General features: G+C 52.7%; 12 protein-coding genes across 12 annotated transcripts; 7 read left to right on the top strand and 5 right to left on the bottom strand.

Annotated features, from left to right (window-relative positions):
• Positions 1 to 632: 632 nt before the first annotated feature.
• On the top strand, positions 633 to 2,686 carry AYL99_07057 (hypothetical protein; the record flags this gene model as incomplete). Its single annotated transcript, XM_018838566.1, has 2 exons — positions 633 to 1,834; positions 1,978 to 2,686. 2 exons carry the CDS (start codon positions 633 to 635, stop codon positions 2,684 to 2,686), a joined length of 1,911 nt encoding a protein of 636 aa, XP_018691334.1.
• Positions 2,687 to 3,437: 751 nt separating this feature from the next.
• AYL99_07056 (hypothetical protein) lies at positions 3,438 to 4,391 on the bottom strand (the record flags this gene model as incomplete). The annotated part of the gene is made up of 1 exon (XM_018838565.1): positions 3,438 to 4,391. One exon carries the CDS (start codon positions 4,389 to 4,391, stop codon positions 3,438 to 3,440), a length of 954 nt encoding a protein of 317 aa, XP_018691333.1.
• Positions 4,392 to 5,292: 901 nt separating this feature from the next.
• AYL99_07055 (hypothetical protein) lies at positions 5,293 to 11,173 on the top strand (the record flags this gene model as incomplete). The annotated part of the gene is made up of 4 exons (XM_018838564.1): positions 5,293 to 9,360; positions 9,415 to 9,573; positions 10,517 to 10,631; positions 10,833 to 11,173. 4 exons carry the CDS (start codon positions 5,293 to 5,295, stop codon positions 11,171 to 11,173), a joined length of 4,683 nt encoding a protein of 1,560 aa, XP_018691332.1.
• Positions 11,174 to 12,040: 867 nt separating this feature from the next.
• On the bottom strand, positions 12,041 to 13,371 carry AYL99_07054 (hypothetical protein; the record flags this gene model as incomplete). The annotated part of the gene is made up of 2 exons (XM_018838563.1): positions 12,041 to 12,879; positions 12,939 to 13,371. 2 exons carry the CDS (start codon positions 13,369 to 13,371, stop codon positions 12,041 to 12,043), a joined length of 1,272 nt encoding a protein of 423 aa, XP_018691331.1.
• Positions 13,372 to 14,799: 1,428 nt separating this feature from the next.
• Positions 14,800 to 16,443, top strand: AYL99_07053 (hypothetical protein; the record flags this gene model as incomplete). The annotated part of the gene is made up of 1 exon (XM_018838562.1): positions 14,800 to 16,443. One exon carries the CDS (start codon positions 14,800 to 14,802, stop codon positions 16,441 to 16,443), a length of 1,644 nt encoding a protein of 547 aa, XP_018691330.1.
• A 394-nt stretch (positions 16,444 to 16,837) lies between these two features.
• On the bottom strand, positions 16,838 to 17,955 carry AYL99_07052 (hypothetical protein; the record flags this gene model as incomplete). Its single annotated transcript, XM_018838561.1, has 3 exons — positions 16,838 to 17,096; positions 17,182 to 17,731; positions 17,940 to 17,955. The coding sequence occupies 3 exons, from the start codon at positions 17,953 to 17,955 to the stop codon at positions 16,838 to 16,840; spliced, it is 825 nt and encodes a 274-aa protein (XP_018691329.1).
• A 770-nt stretch (positions 17,956 to 18,725) lies between these two features.
• AYL99_07051 (hypothetical protein) lies at positions 18,726 to 19,121 on the top strand (the record flags this gene model as incomplete). Its single annotated transcript, XM_018838560.1, has 1 exon — positions 18,726 to 19,121. One exon carries the CDS (start codon positions 18,726 to 18,728, stop codon positions 19,119 to 19,121), a length of 396 nt encoding a protein of 131 aa, XP_018691328.1.
• A 441-nt stretch (positions 19,122 to 19,562) lies between these two features.
• Positions 19,563 to 20,177, top strand: AYL99_07050 (hypothetical protein; the record flags this gene model as incomplete). The annotated part of the gene is made up of 2 exons (XM_018838559.1): positions 19,563 to 19,665; positions 19,720 to 20,177. The coding sequence occupies 2 exons, from the start codon at positions 19,563 to 19,565 to the stop codon at positions 20,175 to 20,177; spliced, it is 561 nt and encodes a 186-aa protein (XP_018691327.1).
• A 1,719-nt stretch (positions 20,178 to 21,896) lies between these two features.
• On the top strand, positions 21,897 to 22,687 carry AYL99_07049 (hypothetical protein; the record flags this gene model as incomplete). The annotated part of the gene is made up of 2 exons (XM_018838558.1): positions 21,897 to 21,935; positions 22,037 to 22,687. 2 exons carry the CDS (start codon positions 21,897 to 21,899, stop codon positions 22,685 to 22,687), a joined length of 690 nt encoding a protein of 229 aa, XP_018691326.1.
• Positions 22,688 to 23,810: 1,123 nt separating this feature from the next.
• AYL99_07048 (hypothetical protein) lies at positions 23,811 to 24,158 on the top strand (the record flags this gene model as incomplete). Its single annotated transcript, XM_018838557.1, has 1 exon — positions 23,811 to 24,158. One exon carries the CDS (start codon positions 23,811 to 23,813, stop codon positions 24,156 to 24,158), a length of 348 nt encoding a protein of 115 aa, XP_018691325.1.
• Positions 24,159 to 24,841: 683 nt separating this feature from the next.
• On the bottom strand, positions 24,842 to 26,095 carry AYL99_07047 (hypothetical protein; the record flags this gene model as incomplete). Its single annotated transcript, XM_018838556.1, has 1 exon — positions 24,842 to 26,095. One exon carries the CDS (start codon positions 26,093 to 26,095, stop codon positions 24,842 to 24,844), a length of 1,254 nt encoding a protein of 417 aa, XP_018691324.1.
• A 561-nt stretch (positions 26,096 to 26,656) lies between these two features.
• Positions 26,657 to 27,034, bottom strand: AYL99_07046 (hypothetical protein; the record flags this gene model as incomplete). Its single annotated transcript, XM_018838555.1, has 1 exon — positions 26,657 to 27,034. The coding sequence occupies one exon, from the start codon at positions 27,032 to 27,034 to the stop codon at positions 26,657 to 26,659; it is 378 nt and encodes a 125-aa protein (XP_018691323.1).
• Between the last annotated feature and the right edge of the window lie 544 nt (positions 27,035 to 27,578).

Below are 27,578 nucleotides of genomic sequence, written 5' to 3'. Positions count from 1 at the left end.
ACAGAGTCCAGCCGTAGCTCTTGCCACTCCTTATGAAGCCATACACAGTAGGCATTGATGCCATTAGTATTCCGCGTAGCTGTTGTGATTGTGCCTGACTTCTTACCAGCTCCACCGGACGACATGGTCCCTATCCATGCATCCAATCAGCGGTTGGAAGAATCATCCCTGATACTCTTGCTGCCTGCGCCCGGTCTTGTGTCGAGATAGTGCCGGGGGACTGGGGGCCTGCAGATTAACCTGCAGGTAGCTGGTTCGCACAACCGGTGGCAAGTCCCAAATGCCCTTGTATCCGATGCAGGAGGCAGTGTCATATAGGATAGGGCCGAGTAGTCTCTTTAAATCGAGGGTCCGAATCCACCGTCGTGTAGGAAAACGTGTCGCCCGCCGTTGATCGTCGCCAGTCTGCAGCAGGCAGAAAGCAAGTGCGTCTGATACATACAAACTCGTGCTTACCCGCCTTTGTCGCCTTTACAAATCTGGTGGACGGCTTCACCGCCCGGTTGCCTGCATTTTGCATATATTTTGTGAGACTTCTGAAACTGCATATCAACTGTTGGACTCCGTCAGGTTCTTCGATCATCTCTCGTTTGGAAGTTTGTGAAAGACGATCTCCCATCTTCCATTCCAAAATGGACCTCCAACGCGTAAGGAAAACTGTGGTTTCGGGTGGCAGCAGCCTTATCGACCTCCCCGAATACCTCATCACTTCCTTCTTTCCAGGAGCGCGACCATTGCTAGACAAACACCCCTCCTTCTTCCGCTTCTTTGGCGTCCTCCTGGCCTTCTATTACTTTGGTCCTCTCGCTCGGCTGAAATCCTTCTGGTCTCAGTTCTCTTCCGTCATCGTCGCCACCATCAATATCTCGTCTGAAGAAGACCTCTTCGGGTACTTGACTTCTTATCTGTCAGAGCGCAAAACACTCCGCACAGACCAGGTCTTGAATGCCGTGTCTAGTGGCTCCCAGGACACGGGTCCACGGAGAACTCGGCGTCATGATCCAGATGTGGAAGAGACGAGACGATCCAACGAACCTCCCAAAATCAAGTACGAGCAGGGCCAGGGCATTCAGTTGTTCATCTACAAGGGTAAGCTCTTCTTCTGTAGCCGCAAATACGGAGAGGGCCACACCTACTATGGCAATCGCTATAAGAGGATGGAAATCATCTCTCTGTCATGCCTGGGTCGCTCGACGCAACCCATCAAGGACCTTCTTGAACATGTTTTCTACCTGAACAAAGCCAAAGAACGCTCATTGACCATTATTCGTCGACCGTACAGAGGAGGTCAGACGTGGAGCCGAGTCACCTCCAAGCCCCGGCGAGCACTCGACACGGTCATCTTGGAGGCGGAGAAAAAGGAACAGGTCATCGCAGATGTGGCCGAGTACATGGATGAAGCAACGATGAACTTCTACGCCAGCCACGGTATCCCCTACCGGCGTGGCTATCTTTTCCATGGCCCACCCGGAGTCGGTAAGACATCATTCGCACTTGCGCTCGCGTCCAAGTTCAACCTCGATGTATACAACCTGTCACTTCTTGACAACGACCTGACAGACTCGGATCTCATCTCGCTTCTCAATCAGCTCCCCGGCCGGTCTCTGTTGCTCCTGGAAGACATTGACACCGCAGGTTTGAATAGAAAAGGAGGAAAGTCCGCCACATCAACCCGAGGCTGGAATAGATGGAACTCGAGATTGCCTCCGCGCCATCCTGATGATTACCGTATCGATACCGACGAAGAAGGCGGCTCTGCCTCACGCGTTACGCTGAGTGGGTTGCTGAATGCGATCGATGGCGTCGCCGCGCCGGAGGGCCATGTTTTGATCATGTAAGTCTATGCCTTCCCCTTTTCCCGTCTTGGGTCAGCAGGAGCAAGCAGCTTCATTCTGCTTAAGGACCGTTTGCTTTTCAGCTCACTGACCCACCGGTACATTCGCGGATGTGAGAACTATACTAACCGTGATTCTGAAGGACAACGAACAAACCGAACGAACTTGACGACGCACTTGTGCGGGCTGGCCGGATCAGCGTAAGGGTAGGGTTCGGCAATGCGAGCACAAGGCAAGCAGAGGAGATATTTTTGAGAATGTATCTGGATCTACCACAAGCTGCAAGTTTGAGAGGGGTGGAGGAAGCAGAAGGAGCACCCGGAAGTACGACCACCGCTCAAGCGCTTTCATCTTGTGACGAGACTGAGAAGAGGGGTTTCGACTTGCCTAACGATACGGCAACCGGGCACCTCCGCAGTCTCGCGCAGAAGTTCGCCTCCCTCATCCCCGAAGGCGACTTTTCACCCGCGGATCTTCAAGACTATCTTCTCATCCACAAAAAGGACCCCGAAAAGGCGCTCGCTGAGTTGCCTAAGTTCATGGAAAGGATATACGAAGAAAGAGAAAAGAAGGAGGAGGAGAAGGAAGAAGAGAGAGAAGTAAAGAGGGAGAAGGATAGGGAGGAAAGGAGGAGGTTTAGGGAGGAGGTTAAGAGAGCTGTGAAGGGCGTAAAAGGGGACGACGATGAAGACGACGGCGCTGACGCTGATCACACAGTCGGGAGGAAGGACGAGGAAGATGAGAAGAAGGACGAAGAAGCGGAAAGAGATGGATCTGGTGGTGATGGCCATGAGAAGAAGGCCAAGGACAAATCCATCGGTGCCAATGGCTACAAATCTGGCCAGAAATGAACGGGCGACAATGCCCAGACTGAGGAAAGAAACGACACAAAGACATCCGCGCGCAGCACACATAGACACATCCACCGGCGATCCCCACATGATTGTCTTGCCGTTCGATCCAACGTGCCTCCAGATCCCCCCCAGTCTACCTCTTCCGGATCACGAGCTTTATCGGATTCGATTCGATACAAAAATGCAATGGAATGCCGTGGGATCGCCTCGCCATTCTCTGGACTCGAATCAAGTGATTGAGAGAATGCAGCGCGGGGGTATTAGAAGCGAATGTGTTTACAGATACACTCATTGGCTCTGGCTTAGGTTTCGAGGGATGCCGGTTGTGTCCTTCACTCCCCCCGGCCACTCGTGAACAGTATTAGCATGGACCACGAACCTGACTAGGCAAGCTGGCGCTGAATTAGAGTGGTGGCTGGAGTCTCTTGCGAGAGACATACTACTGTCGACAATGTGGTTTCTAGAAGACTTGATACATACAGCAAAATGAGAAGCGCTAATGAGGGTGGCCGGATGCCTCGTGGCTCTTGCTATTGACGCCAAATGGAGAACGCTGCGGATTTTTGCATCTTTTGCCTGGTGATAAATAGTGAACACTCCTCGGTCTTGGTAAGAGCATTATGGCTGGACAAGTTGACTCATTGGGCCGTTTTTTTCCAGCAGTTGCTTGTGCCAAAAATCCCTTTCTTCCTTTCTCACTGTAGTTCGTCGTACCGGTGACATTGTATCTCGCTCAGTTCTCCTAACATTAGTAAATAAAGGGAATCATTCTCCATCTCTTGATAACCTCCCACGCCCTGTCAGGAAACTTCGCCCGAAGCCATTCCTTCGTCCCGTCAGCCGTTACACCAAGGTTCACTATTACGAAGACCACAGCACAGAATAGTGTCCAGTTTATGGATGTCTTGGATGGTTTCTGGTTGTACTGGCGATGTTGATGGTGATCTCGTGGATGAGGGACATCTAGGAAGGAGAGGCTGAGGTAAATAAGGCATTCGGCAGTATAGTGTGGCGCTATTATCCATCGGAAGGCATGTTTCTCTGGCAAAGTGTACTTCTTCAGGCTTGACAAGTAGCGGTGATAAAGGTTCTGCCGGTCGCTGGCCCAGAAGAAGAGCAAAGTGCAGATCATCGTCTTGGTCGTCCACAAAACAGTTCCTTGATCCCTTTCTGGATTGGTCCTCTGCGCTCGATCGAGGTTGGCATCGAGATTTTCGACCCAGATGCCGATGTTCGTGACCAGGTAAAATGCCAGGCCGATGGCATAGTGGCCTATCCACATTCGAGAATGGCTCTGTTGGTCAAGGACTAGACATTCCACCAGCCGTCGACAACCTTGAAGGAGCATCAACATCGAGCAAAAAACTGGGATGTCCATGTTCTGGCCCCTGATCGTGCCTGCATAGTGATGGGAAGCGAACAGGCAAACCAATGAGCATGCGACGGATAAGACATAGAAATGAGTGAACCATGCATGCGGGACAGTAAGAGTAGCAACGTAGTCGAGGAATTTGCCGCCTACCGAAGGCTCAGTCTGCTTTGTGGATTGGCTCTTGTCACTACTGCGAGCTTGGTCCCCTGCACGCGCTCCGTATGGGAGGAATCGGACACCGAGGGCAGGAATCAGACGCACGGTGAGGATGGCTAGACTGCTGAGGAGGTAGAAGGCTCTGGTGGCCCAAACCAATGGAGATAGCAGCATGGTGTCTGGGTTTTCGAAATCCAGCTGTACAACAGCCAAATTTTGTGTGCCCCAGAGTTCGGCACCCAGGCAGGAGGGTTCAAAATTACGCCACTGTTGACTTTGCCATCTGCTTCTCGCGCTTGCTGGCTTTTGCTGATCTGAATGACGGTCGCACCAAGGCGCCGAAAGAGGCGAGTTTGGGAGTACCGGCCCGCTCGGGGAAGCCAAAGCAAACAATACGAGGGAGAGCACGAAGGCGGATGCAGGGAAGGGCTGAGATTCTTGTGGCGGTGGGTGGATGGTGGCCCCAGCAGTATCGAAATCTGGTTCGAGAAGAGATGGAAATTGGGCTCCTGATCAAAGATCCGTTGAGAGCCGGAAGGTTCTGCCAGGGCTGCCTCCGACTGGTTGCGAGGAAGCTGGGCTTGTTTCTAGTCAAGAGGGCATTAGGGGCGCTTCCTACCTAGGCAGCAAGATGTACAGCCTGGAATTAGGTATGGGTGGGGAGCCACCAATTCCAATTTGAGCCCACATGTGCCTGGGGCATTTCCTCTCACGTGAACAAGATCTGGGAGCCACTAGGACTGGAGTCGAAATCGAGTTTCATCTCCCCGTCTCTTTAGGCTTGTGTTTCTGTGCATCGACAATGTGGTGAACCCATCAAAACGACCACGCAGACAAAGACCCTTCATCTCCCTGCGCCGGGTCAGCACTCTCTCTCTAAATCTCAGCATTCATACAGGGCTCTAAGACGCTATCGCACGCCGGAAACCCCATCTCTCGCCCTTCACCGCCGGTGCCCGTCAACACTTCCTGCTCCAGCCTCCAGCCTCCCACTCGATCCGCCACGCCCAAACTCCTCCCCAAAACGGCAAGCGATATCTTCCAGGGTAATAATGAAGAGGAGGCGGACATCGTTATGACTGATGTGGTCGGCTCCAAGGAGTCTCAAAATGCGAGCCTCCCAAAGCCTACCGACCAGGTCACCACAAGCGGATCGAGTGGTGCACCTGCCACGGTTTCAAAGCCCAGAGAAATGGCCTCGAACTCCACGCCTGCTGGACTAGGCAATGACCATGTCATGGCTGATCCTGCTGCGGAGGCAGATACCAATAGCGATTCGGAGGCAGAAACGTTGATCCAGTCACCAGAGAAGCAGAGGACCGCCACAGACAGTACATCTGTAACAGGATCGGCAAGTGTTACCAGGCCCAAAGACGGAACTTTGGCTGTCGCAGTCGTCGTGACCGAAAGTGAAGACAATACCCGAAAGCGCAAACGTAGTGTTGATGATGATGCGCACGACGGTCGCGCCATCTCCACCTCCAGTCGCCGCAGTTCATCTTTATCATCGCTCCGAATGCAGCCCCAAACCCCCGATAGCGCCTCAGACACATTGGACCATATCGCGTCCCCAAAGCCGAGCCCAGCGGAGGAGAGTCGTGACGACGATATCGCTGATTTGCGTGACGCCGAAGGGAAGCCGGTCAATAATCAAGGTCGCAAGCGTCGTCCAAGCGATATTCGCGATGTCCTGCCTCCGATAAGCAAACATCGCACAAAGAATAGTGGTGGCGGAGTGGATCCGATCTCGTCAGAACGTCGCGAAACTAGATCAGCTACTTATCCTCGTCATGCTTCCCCAGACCGCTCTCCTTCGCCAAGGCCACAAAGACGGGAACACAGGCGAGGTATATCAACCCAGTTGACGCTTGGCGATTTTGAGAGGAAAAAGCGCGGTCGACCTCCGTCAATTCACACGAGACGAAGTGGTTCGGCAGATAACACCCGTGACCGATCGGTCTCTTCGGACGTCTCAGACTCCCCTCGACAGCCGCGGCCTATCCTGCTGCACAAGTTCTCGTCTGCAGAGCATGATACCATGTCGCCAGTCAAGCCTCCTGGCCCCCGCAAGTGGCGCGACAAGAACGGTAGAACCTTCTTGTCTCGGGCCTGCAGTAATAATGACCTTGCAGCTGCGAAAATCAAATTCGCCGAACGACCAGAAGATCTCAACCAACCAGACAATGCAGGAAACACCCCGCTTCAAATCGCCGCGTTACAGGGTTACGTCGATATTGTGAGATTCTTGTTGGAAAACGGGTGTGAAGTCGATACCCGGAATATCGACAAAGACACGGCGCTTATTGATGCTGTTGAGAATGGTCATGTTGAAGTTATCAGACTGCTCCTGGAATATGGAGCGAATCCACGTTTGGGCAACGCTAAGGGCGATGAGCCATACGAACTTGTTCCTCAGGATGACGAAAACTATGAACAGATCCGAAGGCTGCTTGCTGATGCAAAAGAAAAACCGAGCAACAGGCGCGTCTCTTCTGAGCATAACGACATCGCTCGAGACGGGAATTCGTCGAGAGCGGCTTCTGCGGCTAGTCCCCGCGACTCACCACCCTTGATAGGCCCCCGAAGCCCCCCTACTGGTTACGGGAGGCGGAGGACCGGTCGTAGCGAATCGACTCGAAACGATCTTCTCTGGCAAGCAAACACTCAGGAAAACTTGAAAAAGTTGGCTGGAAAAGGTGATGTCCAGGGTGTGGCCAGCATCCTCAACGTCTTGCAAAAAGCGGAAACAGAAGCTTTGATAGCAGCCGCCAAAGCAGGGCATGAAGAGGTTTTGCAGCTTATTCTGGCTATGGGTGATCCCGAACCTGACCCTGAGCCGATCCGAAGTCTCAGACAAGGGTATAATACCCCGATGCTCGCAGCTATTGGAAAGGGACACCCGGAGGTTGTCGAACTTCTTGTTGAGCAGTTAGGTTTCAATCCTACGCGGAGGGTTCTCAAGGGGAAGACATACTTTGACATCGCTGCCGAGCGGAAAGGTGAGCGATGGGAGCAGGAGTACGAGATTTTGAAGGCTGCCTTCGATAAACACCTGGCCAAGAATCGACGACTAAGTTCTCCGCGAATTACTAGAGATGTGGACAAGGCGAAAGTTCGTGCCAATCGTCGTTCTCAATCTCCAGTCTCTAACAGATCGCAAAATTCTTCTAGCCCAATATTGAGGCAGAGACAGTTAGTGGGCAAGTCCCCATATTTTCCGGAGAAAGAAAAAGATCGAGACCTTGGCTCTGTGGATGGGCAGGACACGCGCAAGCATCATGTTTCCAGGCGAGATGTCGCAGACTCACCTGTTGCAGTTTCTTCTGATCAGGATCAGACCGTTCATGCTTCTCGAAAAGGCCATATCAAACGACGAAGTCAAAGCGACCTGCCACCACCGCCCAATCTGGAATCCGAGGTTACACATCGACGAAGACGTCTCGTTACCGGCAAAGAACATCGCAGCCGCAAGAGCAATTTGGATGCTTCTTCAGATGAAGAGCTCATAGCGGCGGCGAAGTCGAGTAGCAGACCGAGTAGCAGACCGAGTACAGCGCTCAAACGAACTCGAGAAAGTGTTTCACCTGGGCCGGCAGTGACCGAGGAGGGTAATAATGGTCGCAGCACAGCCAAGAAGCGGAGGACCGTTATAGAAAGCAGTCCGGAAGAAACACGCCCTGGTCCAAACAAGTCGAGCCGTAGCCCGTCATTTCTCACCCTTGACCGCAAATCGGAAGAGAAAGCTGGCTTGAAGCGCGAAAAAGTCGAATCTGAATCAACTGGATTTGGAGATGTGAAGAATTTCATCATTATTGACGATACTGAACCAGAAACACTGGATAATACTACTGAAATTGGAGCTTCGACGAGTTCTCGCCATGGCGTAGGACTTGAACGAACAGCGACGGCCGCGTCCTTGAAAGTGGAGCCAATCAAGACGAGTGTTTCTGAGGCTGATCTTCAGCTGCAGAGAGAAGAAAAAGCACGTAAAGGCGAAGAGGCTAACCAGCTCGAGGAGAGTAGACGACTTGAAGAATCCAAACGACTCGAGGCTAAACGACTCGAAGAGCTTCGACGCTTTGAAGAGGCTAAGCGGCTGGAAGATGCACGGCGACTTGAAGACGCGAGACGCCTTGAAGAAACGAAGCGATCAGAAGAGGCAAGGAGACTCGAAGAATTAAAGCGATCAGAAGAGATCCGAAGAGCCGAAGAAGAACGACAGCTAGAAGAAACCAGAAGAGCCCAGGAAATACGACGACTGGAAGAAATCCGACAAGCTGAGGAGGCTCGGCGATTGGAAGAGCTTACGCGAATCGAAGAGGCTCGACGGCAGGAAGAGAACAGACGAGCTGAGGAGGTCCAACGATTGGAAGCAATGAGACGAGCCGAAGAGGCCCAACGCCTCGAAGAGTTTAGACGACGTGAAGAGGTTAGACAAGCCGAAGAAGCACAGCGAATTGAAGAGGCAAAACGGCTCGAAGAGGCCAGACGACTCGCAGAGGCCATCCGGATGGAAGAAGAAAGGATTGCAGCTGAGAAAGCAGCGGCAGAGCGAAGACTCGCGGAAGAGGCCGAACAACGTAAAAAGGCCGAAGAGGAAGCTGCCCTTAGGAGGAAAGAAGAGGAAGAGCGCAGGGAGCGCATCAAACGCGAGCTTGAAGAAAGACAACGCAGGCAGGAAGAGCAGCTCAGAGAGCAGCAACGCCGGGAAAAGCTCGAGGCCGAGCAGCGACGTCGTGAAGCATTACCCGCGTTGCTCAGGCACTGCGCCCTCCTTCTTGACAACAATGATCCCAAGGTCAGAAGTGAACCCTGGTTGAAGCTTTTCTTGCCGCTGTATACTGTCAAGACCACACAGCTGGACCCCAATACTCCGGATGCTACTCGGAACGACCTCTGGATTCCGAATTTTCAAGTCGCTGGACTCCTTGCGACTAAGGATCTGAACCTAAGAAGTTATACCTCCTTAGAGAGACGGCCTGTCACACCACATGAAAGACAACGTCTTTGGAGAGTATCGAGGAATAGCCTATCATACGAATTCCAAACAAACCAGTACAATACGACGATCGAGATGGCGATCCGGCGCGAGCGTGAGGAGTATCCAAAGTTCCTTGCCATGGAGGAACTTTTCTGGGTAAAGGTATGTGGTTCCTCGTGTTTTCAAACGTGTAACTGGAAGTTAACTTGAAGGCAGCTCTCTGGCTTTGAAGATCAAATCTTCCGACATCCGCACCTGGCGAACTTGAAGATCAGGAAACAGCCCATCTCACTCAGAGTCCTTTCCATGCAGGAGCATACCACAGATGCATCGTCACCGCAAAGCCCTGCTGCACTCCCAGACTTCGCCAATAACGTGAAATCGAGCGAAATGATGAATGGCTTGACTCCCCATATGTCGCCCCTTGTTAACGGCAACGGATCCGGGTACACTCGTTGAAAGGGTTAATGATTGATGACGGCCAGAACCATGACCTTGTTTTGCCCCTTTACAGAATTTTTTCAAGGACCGGACTCGGATGTTTATGGTGTCGTTCGATTTTGTGATGCAGAGCAATGCGGCTTTCGCAATCTACCCTTTGGCACGGAAGAAGATATGACGGTCTGAATCTACCGTGCTTGGGGTTTGTACTGTAGATAGCAATCGTTGAATTGTGGGCCACGAGCACAAGACAATGTGCATGACGGGAGGGTTTCTGCTCCAAATGAAGACCGCAAATCTTTGATGCTATCCTCTGGCGATTCCTGCTAGTGCTCTCGTTTATTTCTGATGTTTCTGCTTTCTGGATGCAGGTGGTTCATGCACCTAGTGTTGTAGTGACAAGCCAGCCGTCTTTAAATTTCTTGTCACGTGACATTACCGAGTCTTGGCAAAGTCTTGGAGGGACACGCACCGTAATTTCGCATTTTCCACCTGCAAAAAGTTCCGATCTTTCCTTTTGCATGATACTATTCATTCCTTTCTTGAGTTGACTCTTTGAGGATCATCCGACAAATTGTTGATAGGCAAGTACTTGCACACAAGTAACGAATCGCCAATATGGTATGTATTCTCCTCCCGTCTATGCCAACCCTTTTTTGCGAGCCAAAGTTTGGAGTTCCGATGCATATGTGCCAGGAAACGCCTCGCGGGTTTGCGAAGGAGAAGAGGTGTTACGTTCATGAAGGGAGTCGGATATGGAGGAGCCGACACGACCACGACGGACAACTTTGCTTTTCTTATTTGTCTTTATTTTTGCCTGCTTGATACGTCTCGATGAAAGCCACAATTACTGACCAGTGTTTTTGTGCCTTCCCAGTCGGAAGGAGAAGAGCCCACCTCCCCCGTCGAAGAAGTCGCCGCGGCCGATGAGGTCGACGTCTCTCCCGATGCCGGCGCCTCTGGTTCCATGTCCGTCCTTGACGCTCTGAAAGGTGTGTGCGCGCAATTTCTTTACACTCGCGTCTTTTGCAGAGGAACAAGAAGAACATGCTGGAGGGAATATAAACCACTTTGTCCTTTCTCCAGGGACTTCGAGGAGGAAAGGAAGAAGAGAAAAGATGTTGACAACAAGGAGAAAGAAAGATGATTCTGGACTGGAAGCGCTAATAACGTGTCTGTCAAACTACAAACAGGTGTTCTCAAACTCGCCCTCATCCACGACGGCCTCGCCCGCGGCCTGCGCGAGGCTTCCAAGGCCCTCGACCGCCGCCAGGCGCACATGTGCGTGCTCAACGAAGCCTGCGAAGAGGAAGCCTACAAGAAGCTTGTCGTCGCCCTGTGCTCGGAGCACAAGATCCCGCTGATTAAGGTCCCCGACGGCAAGATGCTGGGCGAGTGGGCCGGCCTGTGCGTCTTGGACCGAGAGGGCAACGCCCGCAAGGTTGTCAACTGCAGCTGCGTCGTGGTTAGGGACTGGGGCGAGGAGAGCCAGGAGCGCAATGTCCTCTTGAACTATTTCCAGACCGAGCAGTAAACGAAGGGGGACTCGAGAGACACTGATGCCGCTCCTTGCTCGCCACCTTTCTTGTCAATTCTTCGACGCGTTACAGTTGGTAGGAAACCGGCAGGAAGAAACGCAGGTGGAGAGGGGCCAATGTGGCAACTGTGTGTGTGGGTGATGCGAGAATGTCTGGTTGAAGAATTCAGATACCTTGCTGATACTACTATGCGCGCGACTTTTCTCTGCTGCTGTTATTTTGCTCTGCGTTACATGGCACGGTACAGCACGGCACAGCACGCAAGCGAAGGCACGGGATCTGGGAGAGCATGATAAAAGGGACCAAAAAAAATTCATTGGGGAAAATGGAAATCACAATTCAACAAGCACTGAAACATTCAACGATCTCTCTTCCTTAGAGAGAGAAAGTGCCTTTTCCCCCAAAATTGATACTTTACCCAACTGATTTGAGTTCTTCTTTTCCCCGTCTGTCTCCATTTTCCTGCCCCAGCAATTCCTACAGACTTCCTCACTGACGAGAGTTCGACACCGGGTCTCTTTCAAATGCTTCATAATCTTGTATTCTGGGATTCTAATGTATGTCTGGCCGGAGTATGGCCTCTGATACTGGATTTCTGCAACTCCCATCTGTGGTCACCAAGTCATGGGAAACAAGGGCTGAACGTCTGTAAAACGCTGCAGCAACGAGCGTGGATTATGGTCATAGCCGTCATCTCGTAAGTCGTCCCCATCCCAGAGGGGCAGTTGGTGGCCCGAGTATGCATAGACAATGGTTGGTCTGACCAGACGTCGATTCTCGGGCAATTGCTGAGACTGGTTCTGTATACTCCGAAACTGGCTAATCCTCCCCTTCCCTTCCACTTTCCACCTCTTCGACCTCCCTTACACCACACCCATACTTTCTGTCCCTTCACCACCTCGGGTGCCGGCCGCGTTCTCCTGCATCAGCCGAATCTTCCTCTTCGCACTCCCAAATCCGTCGATTCCTTTCTCCTGGTTCTCACCCAACCAGGCCTTGGCTGCCTCGCCCATCACACCCTTTCCGAAGTAATAAACAAAGTGGCCAATCATAATGAGTGTGAATGCAATGGGATACATCCAATGCACGTGTAAATGGAACACCTGTAATCCAATAATAACACCCCAGAAGTTTCCGGTCAAGAGGGAGATGTTTTGGAATGCCGCGCTAGCGAAGCGATACAGGATTGGAACGAGCGTGTAGAAAATGAACAGAATGAGGGTGTAGCCGACCAAATAGCCGCCGACTTTGCCGTTCCAGGTCGCGGTGTGGAAGGAGTGGCGGTCAAAGATGCCGGCCTGTGCGCCGTTGATGATGGTCGCCCAAAAGCCAAGCTGGCCGATCACCTCATAGAGGGGGCGGCCAGACACAAACCACTCCTCATAGACGTTGTCCAGACCATAAAAGGTCGCACCTAACAAAGCAAACAGGTCGCCTTTGAGTTGGTTACCGGAAGAAACGTCCCCGCCATTGGCGCCGGTGATGTGGTCTGAGGCCAGCAAGAGACCCATTCCACCGATGCATACGAAGATTCCGAGGACTTGAGCCCAGTGGTATCGCACGCGGAGGAAGAGGAAAGAGATAACCACGACGACGACAATAGCCCAGAAATTGATGAGTTGAGCCGAGAGGATCGTAGTGTAGCGGTAGGCGAGGACAGTGAAGTAGTTGCCCTCAACATCGAAGAACGCAAGAATAATATCTGTTGTCAGTCGTTAGTTCCTGAGCATTTCGATATGACAGAGCCTCAAGGAGCATTACATTTCCAACCGTCCTTGATAACCATCTGCAGCCACTTTTTAAAGCCATATTTGTAGAGAGTGTAACCCGTATAGACGAAATTGAGCAATACGTAATTGAACAGGGTCTGAAAGGCGGGGATGCTGGTCCCTTCCTCTACCAACAAGCTTGTCAACGTGTTTGTGCCGGTAATGCAGATAGCCAGTATCTGGCCCAGACACAGAATAAGCCAAAAATCCTTCGTCTTGAAAAATGCAAACTTGGAGCGCCATGACGGCTTGGTAGGGGCGCCTGTTTCGTCACTGAGGGCGATGGGACCGCGCTCGGGGCTTGCTTCAATGATCTCGGGGTGTCCATGCTCGACGGGAGAACGAGAGCTGGAGCCGGTGCCATAGTCACGGCCAAGGTCGACGCTGGTGGCACGGATAACTTTGATATCCTTGGAGTCGCTCATGGCGAGGAGCTCTCGGTGGCAATCAGAATCGTCAAAGGGTCTCTGTACTTGAAAAACGGTCAAGTTGGAGCTTTATGTCGAGAAGTGAGCGCAAAACTCCCGAAGTCGCTCACTGTGGAAGACAAGTTTGAAGATGCCTTGTGAAGGGCGATGGGAGAGGGGGGAGAAGAGCAGAAAGGAAAAAGCAGGGAAGGACATTTTGTAGGGTCCTTTTTTGCATGTTGCATCTGGTGATCGGTGGTGACCGAAACGATGTGCGCTGGGTTGGATGAGTTAGCGGAAGAGGCACCAGATCGAGGCACCCAACTGGTCCACTATGGCAGAGGGCACCGCAAGCGCATAGAAAGACTGCAGAAAGAGTGGGGGTTGAGAATTTTTCTTCTTGCTCTGTGGTAAAGACGCCAAAACGGTCAATGAATCCGCTTATCACCTTCACAGAGCGCACGTGATGGAGGGGCCAGGAAAAAGGATTTTCCGGATTCCACGACGCTGGTTCTTGCACGTGACTGTGCTGGTCTTGGTGGCCTTGCTGACATAACGATCATGGTCCTTTTGTTGTTGGGCAGTGCATAAGCATCCCATTGTGTACAGGTAGATATACTAGATATGCAGTACACGAGATGGTGGACAGGCCAGACATGGCGGAGCAGAAACATCTCCTGAATACTCCGTAGTCCCAGTCTATATACTCTGTACCTTCTACCCGGACTCGTACCAAAACGGCGTAGCCAGGTGTTCAGGGGGCGGCTGGAGGCAAAATCTAACACGCTGGCGCCCCACACGCCCGGAAATGGGTCGATCGCACAATTTCCCTTGATACTGTTTAGTCTATCTTATACGAACCAGGTGGCATTGGCAGGTTTGGCAGTCTCGGCAAGTGGAGGCTAATGCAGGGATGAGCCATCCACGGAAGCCTCTGGATCCGGACGGACGCCATTTCAAGGGGCCAAGCATGTCTAGAAGTGCTGAGGTTCAGCCTCATCAGGCTGGTGTGAGGCGCCAACGAGCACGCGAGCAAATAGGAAGCCGAGTACCAGGGGCGCCCAGGTGTCCAAGAAACCTTTATGGCCCGTAGAGAGATTCATCAGACCCCAATGTCGTGATTTCAAGCGTCGATTGCACTCATCAGTCTCATCCCACCCATTCTCTCTCCACGCTCGTTGACTGATTGTTCCACACTCTTCTTTCCTTGCTGTCTTTCACGAACTCTCCTTTGATCGCTCATTCTCATTCTTGTTAGGAGCCCCTACTCTCCAGGGCAAGGCGGACCTTCAGGGGCGCGGGCGCGCCTTTATTCTCTCCTTTGACGCCACTTTGCAGTTCATTTCGCAATCACCCAATATCAAGTCTTCAGAACAGTCTTGGACACGCCATCGACGCCCTTTCCTGGAATAGAGGCCAGCGAGGGTCGCTGACCATGATAACACCATGAACCAACACGAGCTCCAGACCGTCCGACAGCCTCTCGTAAAAGATGAGAGGGATGTCTTCTTGGACACCGATACCCCTCCCAGCGATGGCTTCCACACCGAGTCTCTTCGAGATGTGCCCCAACGAATGCTTTCCACGGCCCTTGCGCACGTTCGACCGGCGTCCCTCTACAAGCTCAGTAAACGATTTGCCTACTGCTTCGCCCCTCAATTGGCACGGTCTCGATACTGGAACGACCAGCCTCCCAAACTCAAGCAATTTCCCACCAGCTATCTCAATGGCCTACGAGGCATTACCTCGATCAAGGTCTTTACCTTCCACTTCATCATGGCATTCAGTGACATTGGCTTCCAGCCCTGGGGGACCAACGATCGCCACCGGTACCTGCTCGAGCTCCCCATCATCCGATATTTCTATTCCGGCTTCACCGCCCATGTCTTCTTCGGCATTGCTGGATACCTGACCTCGTTGCGGTTGTTCCAACTTCTCGATAAACGCGATCAAACATCGCAGTCGAAGGTCTTGTTGAACGTCTCGGGGGCCCTCTTCCGTCGAGCGTTCCGACTCTACCTCCCCGTCCTCATCATCACTCTCATCACGGCTCACTACATCCATTTCGGCTTTTACGAAGGGAATCGCGTCTACATCACGGACCACGAAAAGCTCTTCCCCGGCGACTGGAACGAACCTAAACCCGAAATGTTTCCGACCTACTATCGACAGCTCAGCTACTGGGCGCGCGAAATGTTCGACCTCACCAATATCTTTACCCCAGGCGCCGTGTATCCCTACCACGACCAGCATTTGTGGTCCATTCTGGCCGAGCTGAAGGGTTCAATCTTCCTCTACATGATTTTGATGGGCACCGCACAATGCCAGAAATACATCCGGCTGGCGGGCCTGTGCATCATGACATTCATGTTCTTCCTGTGGAACCACTGGGAGATATGGGTCTACATTATCGGCGCGGTGGTGGCACAAATTGACCTGCTGCTCACCGAACGCGAACAGGAACAGAAATTGACATTAGTCCCCACTCGACTACCTCCGTCGCCACCTCACTCCCCGAAACCAGACTACAAGCCACCTCCCTCGTGGTCCGATTACGTCTCAACTCCCCCCAAGGGATGGCTGCGCGGCTTGCGCGTCTTCGGGTTCTTACTGGCCTTCTATTTTCTATCGTATCCGATCGACGGCTCTAGAGACTACGCCCCCGGGTACATGACCCTGAACAAGTTGATTCCGGAATGGATGGACCGCAAGGACAAGTTCTATCCAAACATCGGCACGGGCATGTTGCTGCTCCTGCTCGCACGCGCCAACCCGGACGCGTCCATCTGGCGACGCCTACTCAACAGCAGCCTGGCGCAATACCTGGGCAAAATCAGTTTTGGCCTCTACTTGGTGCACGGGCCCATCCTGCACGCGGTGGGGTACATGATCCCCCACCGAGTCTGGTGGTCGATGGGCGTGCAGGGGATTGAGACGACTGATCTGGTGTGGACGGTTGTCATGCTCATTGGATGGGCAATCAGCCTGGCACTGTCCCTGTGGGCGGCTGACGTCTGGACGAGGGAGGTCGAGAGCCGCTGCGTCAAGGCCGTCAAGAAACTGGAAGAGGCATGCTTTGTCAAAGCCTAAGTTGAATTTGGATTGTACGTAGAAAACTAATAATCATTGTGTTGCATGATGTTCATGGTGCTTGTGCTTGTGCTTGCTGGCATCTTGCTGCGTCGTCTCAGCGTTTAGCGGTATAAAAATGGCGTCTACTGTCGTGGTATGATTCTTGCTCGAGACTTTCTACAAAATACTATGTCCATCTCGTTATAATCAGCGGCGTCCCTGGTATTGTTGCCGTCCACAACCCCCTCTTTGTTTGAGTCGTTCGTCACCAGCATCGCCATAGCCATTGACGCCTCACAGCAGTGTCCCCCGACAGCTCAAAAATGTGAATGTTTACTTTATCGTGCGGCTTGCTTTTGCCTCTCCTCATACGCCACGATGTCCTCGACGGTCTCTCGGGCTGAATCCCTGGCTACTTCCATCGCTGCCTGCCGAACGCCTTCTCAGATTTTGACATGTCCGTCTTTAACAGGTCGGGTGACAGTATGCTATCTGTTGCGCCCTCTTCAGCAGCAGGAACCCGATTCCTCAGCCGAGGGAAATCCTCCCGGACCGCGCGCGCAATGTCGCTACCTACCATCAACCCGGGAGAGTGGAAAATGTATCGTTCGTTGCCCGGGATGCCGGGTGAAAGAGCCTGGACATGCACACGGGAGACAACCTCGACGTCCCTGAAAAAGGAGAAACCAAGTCAGCGAAGGGCAAGCCAGGGAAGACTGACCGACTTTCTGACTGACTGACTGACGGAATACCTACATGACGTATGGATACAAGGTTCCAGGCCTGTCAAAATCAAACAAACCTCTGTGAAGGCCCGGCTGACCACCGGGGTTCCCCTTGTCAGGTTTGAAGCCGGTCTGCAGACTCTTTGCCGTAATGGACGGCGCCAGCAAAACGATCTGGTCAAAATTGCCGGGCTTCTCCTTCATGAACCCCTTGGCCTTCTTCTCTGCTGAGACCTTCGAGTAGCAGTACGCGTTGAGGGGGCTCGTCTCCGCTGCTTCAAGACGGATGGGGTTCCAGCTATCTTCGGATATGGTCTTTCCAGAGAACAAGCCGTCTACTCGCATGGTCGAGACCAAACTCCCTGTCATGACCACCCGGGTCACCTGGCCGGATTTGTCGGCTGCGCCCAGGACATTGCGTACAATGGCCCAACCGGGTTTGATGGTCGTTTCCATGAGATCTTCGTACGTCAAGGGTGTGGCGATGTGGATGATCGCGTCGGCTTTCTCGGCTGCTTCGTCGAGGGTGCCGGGCAGGTCATGTCTGGGATCTCTGCGAAGGACAGACGGCCTTCTGAGACCTGTGAGGCGTATCGAGAGCGCAAAGAGGTCTCTGACCGAGCGAGAGAACGGAGCACAGCAATCGCCTGGACGTTGGGTTTGGACACCAGGGGGCTAGAGTCGCGGCCCCTAGTGCTCCGCTTGCGCCTGTGAGCAGTAGGGTTGTTTCGACATGGCTGTGTGTGATTTCCTGGACGAACGATAAACCTCTGGCAAAGATGGGCCTACTTTGTAAAACCAGCATATCGATCTTTGATGCCTTTTATATCCCACCGAGACAGACATCTGGCCCCATCTTGGACACAGCACTACCCACCGAGCAGACGCGCAGTAGCGATGGGCAAAGCCCTAGTTTACGAGCCGACCGACCTAGTGGTTGCAGTCACCGCATTTTGGAAATAGCATGGAGCCTGGGCGCGAAGGGTCTTGCAGACAAAGCTAGAACACGAGGAAGATGCGAAGACAATAGCCTTGGAGGTGAACAATGCGGTTGGGATACACATCGATCGGCGGAGGTAAAGGCCTGCGGCTCCTTGTAAGCGACAGAGTTCGAGTTCTCGTTTACTAAAGCAGGACCCTTGATAATGGCCCGGGCAGTGGGGACAGTGCGTACAATCCACCATTTAATCATACCAGGAACTTGGAACCGTGAGATACATGTTCGGGAGAGTCCGAACCACGCCGAAGCTCTATCAGCACACCAAAACCATCTGAAATGTTGCCGGACATAATCCTACCAGCATGACCCCCGGATGGGCTGAGCATCGGACGGCATTGCCCCGGCTCGACCATTGTATGTAAAGGGAAAGCCTCTTCATGCATCGTCCTGCCGGTAGTTCCGGACTTTTCGAAATAACCAAATCTCGGCCTCCCCCCTGGACAAAGAACCCAGATTTTTCCCGACGTCGCAATCACGACAGCTATTATCCAAAAGCCAGAATATCAAAGGAATCTTACGCGCCAAAGTGGTCTCTGCGAGAAAAGAAAGCAGAAAACCAGTCCGATCTAAACGACATGCTCACCCAGACCCAACCCCGGACTCATCACACTCACCTGGCACTGTCTCGAAAAGAATCACGGACGCAGATACCGCAGGAGAACTGCGTGTACCTGGCAATCGCGCTGATGGGTGGCATGATCCTCGTCACGCGACCGGTGCTGGTGCTACTGGCTTTCCTGCTCGTCGGGTACGGCCGGCTGTACCACATCGAGCAGCACGACGACAAGTCGGAGAGGAGGCTGTTCTCGCACGAGCCTCGTCGCTCGGGAGCGGAACACTCTCTGCACCTAGGACCTGGACCCGGTCACCAGGGGCACGAGCAGAAGCGAGCAGGTTTGCATGAGCTTGCCAAGGCATTGAACCTCCCGAAAGTGAGGGTTGAGGGGGACAAGAAATGGCATCTGCATTGAGCCTGACAAGGTGCTATCCTCGAAATGTGTGTCGGTTTCTGTCTGCTCAGCTCCCCTGGGCAAGCTAGCCATGCGACTTGTTTCGGCGAGCATGTTTTTCGGTCCTGTAGGCGGCCCCACGATATATGCTCAGAATGTAGAGCCTGGTCGCAGGCCAATCACCTACAATGGAAACTTGCTCACAAGTGAAGACCAAACCATGCACCATACCGCTTGCATGGGAAGTTGTCACCTGTTCTCAAGAACAGCTTTTCCTTAAATTCAACAGAGTAGTTGCAAGACTATAATGCGATATTGATTCTCCCGAAAATTCACATTGAGTGTTTCACGCTCGAAGCATTACTTTACCAATATAACCACTCGCCACACAGCGTGCAGATGTCTTCCATGTCCATGTCAATGCCCAGTCCGACATCGGGTGCGACGTCCATGACCTCCACCATGTCGATGGCGACGACATCCACGGCACCAGCCACCGCAATGAGCATGGGCGGCAACTCGTGCAAGATCTCCATGACCTGGAACTGGTACACAGTGGGAGCATGTAAGTCTAGCAAGACTTCCTCCTTCATCCCAGGCTGACCACTCCTTTCCCAAGGCTTCATCTCCAAGTCATGGCAAGTCAGCTCGAGCGGCATCTTTGCCCTCTCCTGTATCGGCGTGGTCTTGCTCGTCATATCTCTCGAATTCCTGCGCCGAATCCAGCGTGAGTACGATGCCTGGATCCGCCGCAAAGACCAGAAGACTTCAGCGATGGCTGCGGCTGTTCAACACTCCGAGGACGGGGCTTCTGCCTCCTATGAGCAAGATACGGATCCCGGCAAGAAAACAGCGGTGATAACGAGTCCACCACTTCCTGAAAGACCTCTGGTTCTTCAGCATCGGTCCATTGATCGAATGACCCTCTTCCAGCGTCAGTTCATGCGTTCTCTCATCCACATGGTGCAGTTCGGAGTAGCATACTTCATCATGCTGTTGGCCATGTATTACAATGGTAATCGGTCCTCTGTCCATTCCACTCCCTTCCGCATTCCATCCTTCAGCTCTTGGGGCTAACAGACACTGACCGTTCTTTGTTGCCCTCGAAGGATACATCATCATCTGCATCATCATAGGCGCGTTTCTTGGCTCCTTCATCTTTAGCTGGGACCAGCTCTCGGCTGAAACAAAGTCAGTACCTCTGCGTTGTCTGCTCTCTGTCTCCTTTGTCTGTCTAATGTTGTCCATCTCTTTTGCATACCTCGGTGACTGACTCGAACACTGTCCGAGATAGAGGAAAGCGCGAACCGGCGGATATTACCGGGTGCTGCGGCTAGAGTTGAACACGACATTGGATCCATATGTTTGGAATACAATCAGTCATGACTAAGGTAGAAGAGAGTTAGACAGAGGAATTACTCGGTAATCTTGCCTGGGGTCGAGAATGCAGTCCCGTGCTCTCCTACCGACATCAAATGCGTGAGAAGTTTCACGGAGAGGACTTGAATGCGTGAGCCCACCCATAGGCGAGAGGCTGCTAAGCACCAACCAACTACCTCTTCGAGGAATAATCACGATAAATAATCATATCATGGCTGTTGCCTGTACTTCGAAGAGTTCTGGAGGACGGCCACAGAAAGCCCGCCAAGTGTAAAAGCGGAGTACATCACCAGAACTACCATATGTACTCGGTACTTGCTGTAGGATCCCTCGGTAGCGCCAAGCATAGCCGAGCACGGTCGCTCGCATGACAAGCCGGGTCGAGTTTGCCGCAAGGTCGGAAGAGATGTCGTATATAGAGCCTCCCAATCTAAGCCGGCCGCGTTTGGGTAAAATATCCTCGCTCCATTTACTTGTATTCCAAGCGCCACCACCGCCGTCTGAAGACACCCCTTTAAGCTGGCACCTCGAAACCACAGGCACAAATTCTACGCTGGATGCACAAGCCTATTGTATCATGGCTAACTGTTCTACATTCAAAGGAAAGAGGGAGCTTTGCAGCTTGATATCCAACTCACGATGAAGCAAAACAATTTTTCTTTCAGGCAGGAGTTGGGAATAGCGTTTTCGTCGCGACGTAGTAAAAACTCGGCCCCTGCGGGCTAGGGCCAGACAGATTCACGCATTGGGATATTGAACTTGAAAGGGTCGTTGCAGAGCGGCACAGACTGGAGTATCCTTAACCATATGGGATCATCATGCGTATTTGCCAACTCAGAAAGTGGCCAACAATATAGTTGACCGCCTTTTTGGCTAACAAAATTCGACGTCGTACTTCGTGATACGAAGGACCAAGTATTGGAAACTGTATGCAAGCCTAAGAGCTCGGGTGACGTATGGTTGGTCTGACAACTAACAAGTTACATGTCGATCATGCTGCCTAGTTGCGTGCTCAAGGAAGCTTCTCGACGCAGAGTCGTCGGTCATCATCCTAATGGCTTTGACCAGACTCCTTTTTCACACTTCTTCCTGTTAGGAACCTCGCCGGGGTGCAGCCACCCCTTGAGGGGAGAGCCTCGCCCTGTAATTAGAGTTCAGATGTCCCGCGGCGGATCTTGCCAGACAGCAAACATGCCGAGCCATATCCTTGTCTGGGCGTGTTTGTCGTAGGCTTGAAGGATTGACAACTTTTGGTTCCACGTTGGATGCAACATGCAGATGGTGCGTGTATTGCAGGCCAGCTAGCCGTGGGACATCCGGAGCAAGCCCTGAGCTTCCTCTCTTTGTTCCCGTCCATTCTTACCCTGCTCAGTCTGTCTCAGGGGGTTTCAAGAGAGCTACGGCCGGGGCATCAAGATGGTAAATGTTCTGAAGCGCATGCGCGGTCTTCAACCAGTGAGTCTTCTCTTCTCTGTCCTGTGGGAAAGCTGCTGACGACTTCTAGAAAGTAAGTATTTGAAAGATCCGATAATGGGAGTGTCTGCTCACCCTTGCAGTTATTCAAGATCCGCCATGGCGAAGGCGCAGCTATTCTGCCTCCCCAGCCTTCCCCCCAATTAACGCGATTGAGCCTACAATACGACCGAAAACAATGGAACAAAAGCACGAGACCTGCGAGAATATTTCAGAAAGATCACCTTCCACGCCTGAAATACCACAATCCAGGCCTGCCAATCAGGGTAGAACAAGGGCCCAGCCGGTTGCATTTGACTTTTGAGAGTGCCAACCAGCAAGCATTAAGAGAGTTGGAAATTACATCCCTAGAAAGCAGCAGCGACGGTGAATATAGAGAGATGTGGACCGAAATAGAAGCGAAATCCCAATCCTCCAATGATACACCTGCAGCCGCATCTCTATCCTCGTCACCAACCACTGATGCGACATCGATTTTCACCCGGAGCGTGGAACTGCGTTTAGGGCCACACCAACCCGGGAACATATGGAAATGGTTCCAGAACACCACCAAATGCGAAGATTTCCCAGAAAATCCCGAAGAAAATGAGCAGATGGAAAGACTAAAGGAATTCTTTGCGAAGGCAGAAGAAGACAGGCAGCGCGTTAAAGCTGGCATGGATGCAATCAGGAAACAAAAAGAGGATCTGAAAAGAGCAAGGGAAGCCGCCGAGAGAATGGCCAACGAGGCATGATGCCCGGCGTATCTTTTCCAAGAAATATGTACATTAACCGACACACTGTACACGATTCTATTGGGCAGGACGTGATTCAATGGAGCTAACCACGGTTTGATCAATTGGTTCTCCAGATCGATATGTCTGCCATGTTGCTCCTCGTGCTCTCTAATACTGCTGATCTTTACAGGATCACACCTGTCTGGCGCAATCTGCAGGTGATGGTAACGCACTTGTTGGTAAAGGACTTCAAACTGCCGTGTGACGGCGATCCGTGAAGTTGACATGACCTGAAACCTGCTTGCTCACGGCTGTCGGCCTGTGAGTCAGTCTCCAAATGCTTGTCCCTGTCACCTGCGAGCCACAGACGTGTTTGCATTTTCTCACCAGCAGCTTCCAGCATGAGCTTTTCTCGATTCTTATACTCCTGCCGCTATTGTCTGCTTTGCTCAGAAGATCGAATTTTCTGTTAGGTACAGTATGGTTCGCAAGGACTCAAAACAACTGCGAGCACCCCTGGAAGAGGCTGGCCCCAGCAGCAAGCCAGATCTCCATGCAACCTCTGACTCGCCTCAACTCCTTGATGGAAGTCCTCCATCCTCACAAACGGCATCTCTTTCCAGTCGCGACCATGAACGTCCTGGGCATGCCCCTCGACAGAAGCCTTGCAGTTCAATTCCCCTTCGGTCTGGCGCTGAATCCACCTCTGAGGCTGCTCCGGGGCAACCTATCCCGGCATTCAGTCAAAAAGCAGCAGAGCGAGCACGGCGAATTCGAAGAGGATAAATCAGATATCAGGTCCACCAGATTCTTGACTTAATAAGTATGGTATGCTGGGGTGATGAGGCGACAGCACTCGCCATATTGTGCCGCTCATACCTCCATGCGCTTGATAGGATCGACTGTGGTGACCGAGATGTCTTTCTTTCCTATCCCAGCGATCGCGACTTTGGACCTTTAAATAGCAACCACTCTGTCACTGATGAATATCAAGACTGGGTGCTTCCCTCAGGACACTCCAATCTCGGCGCACGTTTACGGAGGCCTGAGCGCCGACGGAGACCTCATCCAAGTGGAATTAATGTGGTGATCGATGGCCGAGACCTCTATTTCGATGACGAGGCCATTATCGTTAGACTCCATGGTCGTCAAAACACAGTTGAATCTGAAGCCTTTCAGCCTGGCCGACTTCGCAATGGCCAATCGCGAGGACGACATCCTCATCGTCCTGCTCGCCAACGCGGTAAAGGTAACTACCTCCGGCAGTCTCTGCGCGACGCTTCAACAGAGAACAATGCCGGGCCCAGATCTAATCGAGCCACAGAGAGCCACTTACATACGCATAATGCTACAACGGCCCCTCCTCGTGCTCGGCACCATTCCCGCGCCAACGGTTCTCCCGCCCCTACCGCCATCTCTAGGCACCATACGCCCCGCTACCGTCGAGAGTGGGAAGATTTCCACCGACGAGCGGTCGGAAACCCGTTAATAACACGAGAGACACGGTTTTCACAGCAATGCAGAAACGCGGAGCAGCCACCAGCGCCAGAAGATCACCAAGGCTGTGCTCCTGGTCCGATAACACAATCTCCAGCCTCGTCCAGACCGAGCCGGCAGTATTGACTGGAATTCCTATCATCTGGAAAGGGCAACACTGTGGGATTAGATCCTGTCCGCGGAAGCAGTCTACCTATGCTCGGCTTCATTGACGAAAACAATAGTGCGGCCCCTCCAAATCGGGAGATCAGGTTCTCAAGACCTGACCCATGCTCACAGGTGGCTGTGGCTCGAATCCCTTGCTCGAGGAAGGTGATGGTGTCGAGGACGGAAAATGGCTGCAGAGCAGGCCGTGTGGGATAAGACTCACCTGCTGGCGGATTGCATGGCGGGTATTATCTTGAGCGGCAAACATATCTGGGGTGGCAGAGCGGTCCACTTGGTCAAGTAGTCTTGGAGATTCAACTAATCACAACTATTGTTCTTATCATCCATATAATGATGCCTCGAATCGGCCTTTTTCATTTGGGTGTTCACTACTCCTGCTGCTTATGCTGCTCGCTTTCTTGTTTATGCACTCAGCCACGGATACATCTCGCTGTAGCGTGAGGCCAAAAACAGGGGAGATTGTGAGGGAGTGAAATGAGATGGAATGAAATGCTTCGCTATATGGCACTAGATGATGCCCAGCTCCTCGCCAGCCCTCAACCCACCCTGGACAATCTTGCGAAACAGGTCTTCCTCGTCGTTCGCCTCCCTGTTGTCCGCGCTAGTTCCCCTTCCGTTGCCATCAGGGTCAGACCCCTCGATCCAATCGACCCACCCACGGAATCCTGCACTTTTACCCACGACTCCCATCTCGACGCCCCAGCTCCAGAGACGCACGTCGACCATGGCCGCGGCGGTCATGTGCACATGTAGGTGGCACGGGTCTATGAACTTGTCGTACCCGACCCACAGAATGTCGACGTCTGGCACCCCGCGATGGCGGATCACGCTGGATTCCTTGTCTAGACGGCCGCAGCGGTTGATGGGGCCGGGTCCGGGTCCGCGTGGGTCCGGATAGCGGCTTCGCGGCGGAGGTCGATGTGTTGGTGTTAGTGGTGGGCGTGGTGGATGGAAGTTTGAGCTGGGGGATGGAAATGGGAATGGGAATCCTGGTGGTGCTGCTGCTGTGAGTAACGGTAGTGGCAGTGGCTCGACCCGCCGAATCCCCTGCCATCCGATCTCCACGGACGTCGGGGGAGAGTGGCGCGCTACGTACTGCTCTGTCACGTCGTGCATGTGGTCGTGGTGCAGGACGTGTCGAGTGAAGCCTTGCCGCGCCAGTACCTTCCAGCTCAGCTCCGAGTACTGCGCTCCCGGCGTGTACAGTACATCCGAGAGCGTCATGACGCTGATGTCGAATTCGATCCGGCGCTTAGGGCCGGGCTGGATGGGCAGCACGACCGTACCCCTCCGCCTCCCCTCGGGATCTTGGTGACCTTGTTGACGATGGCCCAGCCGGATGGCACCACGATCATTCCGAGCACTGGAACCACCGCTTCCGCCCAGCAGTGATCCCCTGGCCACCGGCCGCGGCAGCCGAAAAAGGTTCAGATCGGCGCATTTGTGCGTTTCGGAAGTCAAGTTCAGGATCCACGGCGTGAACTTCATGGTCTGCTTGTGCGGAACTGATCCTCGAGGCGGTTCGGGGAACCGGGTCTGTAGGGAGTAGGGGGTGGGAGGATACGGCCACGAGTCGGGCAAGGGAATGTCTCGCGAAGTGCGGCGGACAACGGTCGGTTGCCGGATCAACACGCCCGGAGGGTGTGGCGTTGGGGGTGGGTAGACATCGTCGTCGTCTCCATAGATGACGCCTCCGCCACCACCGTATACTAAACCTGAGGGATGCAGGGGGATGAGATCGCGACCGCCCAGTCGAGACATTTGCCGGTGGTAGATGTATTTGGATACTTCTCCCTGGATTCGATGTCGGTCGGGATTCGGGCTTTAGAATCGGATTCGACCTAGAGACGATGTAAAGTGCAATCGTCAAAAGGTTCTAGGAAACAGAGAGGATGGTGGGGCTTCGACGCGTCAAGAAAATGAAACGAGAAATCGAAGCATAGATGGACCGAGGAAAGGATGTAGACATGTCTCAAATGGTGCACTTCATGACTTTGGACAACGTTCCCATCGTCAAACGTGCGTCCGTTAAAGGAGAGTGACAAACAAGCAACGACGACATAGTGCCGGCCGTGCCATCTCGAGGTACTCTGTTTACCGTCACCGGTCCTGTTTAACATGAACGATGATCCAAGATGACAGATGTTGAAATTATTCGGTAGTGCCTGAGAAATCGTCAACGGAATTCACCTGTGCAGTATCAATCTCACCTTCAAGATCACTTGATACATTCATTTTTTGGCCTGTGTATCTTGATAGTCTCCCACGAGCAAAGAGGTTAATAGCATAGTTTCGGTGGAATGCGCTCCGAAATCCCAGTAGCTAACGCTCGGCATCGTACTCGTCCACAATAAACAGCGCCTTTCCAGGCTCATCGACATGCTCAATGGCAGTGCCGTGGGTCCCAATCTTGACAGTCTGACTCAGGACCAACTTAGGATAGTCTTGCTGCAGGGCTTTAAGGTTGATGATGTTTCGTGGGTTGTCGGTCTTGTAGTAGAAAACATCTCGGAGGCGGATGGCGGTGAGTTTTGCGCTTCCTATGATGGGGATTACGACGTCACCCTTCCCCAACACCACGAAATCCTTCGTGCTATCAGCAGAGGGGTCTTCGTCGAGGTTGAAGAACAGGGATCGTTCATAACAATAGTGGTGCGGGCTGTCGTTCCAGATCATCCATCTTTCCTGCTGCGGAGGCATTTGTGGGTGTTGGCTTTGAGTGAGTAGGGGTTGTCAGATGTAGAAAAGTGCGGGTTATCCGTAGAGATCCTTTGGGTGTTGTTTGGGATGGAAAGAACCTGGTAAACAACCTATACCAGCCATGCGAGTCGATTAGTATATGATGTTCAAGTGAAGGATCGGAAGTAGGTGACTCATGGTACCTCAGCAGCCTCGTGAGGACGGTGACAAGCCTGGCTGTTGGCACACAAGGGTCTGGCTTCCTGAGATTGGCACAAGCATTGCGTTTGACCTGTTGTCAAGCACATTCAAGTCACTTTTGCCCTGCAACAGAACCAGTCCTCCAGGTCGAACGCCAACACAGTCATGTAGCAACAAACTGACGGCGCTCGTCGGCGTTTCGCCTAGACTCATGATCTGCAGGATGGAGTGCACAACACACTACAGCCATTTAACCAGATTGGGTCCACCTGGAGCCTTTATATTCAGTCATCTTTGGCTCAGGATACGAGATTGTGAAACAAGCCAGCCATCACTGGACAGTCATCGCGTCCTCTCCGACTTT

Source organism: Fonsecaea erecta, assembly GCF_001651985.1.
Source record: "Fonsecaea erecta strain CBS 125763 chromosome Unknown Scaff6, whole genome shotgun sequence".
In the NCBI taxonomy this organism is placed as follows: domain Eukaryota; kingdom Fungi; phylum Ascomycota; class Eurotiomycetes; order Chaetothyriales; family Herpotrichiellaceae; genus Fonsecaea; species Fonsecaea erecta.
The sequence above is the reverse complement of the archived record's forward strand: the minus strand, read 5'-3'. Positions and strand labels throughout refer to the sequence as shown.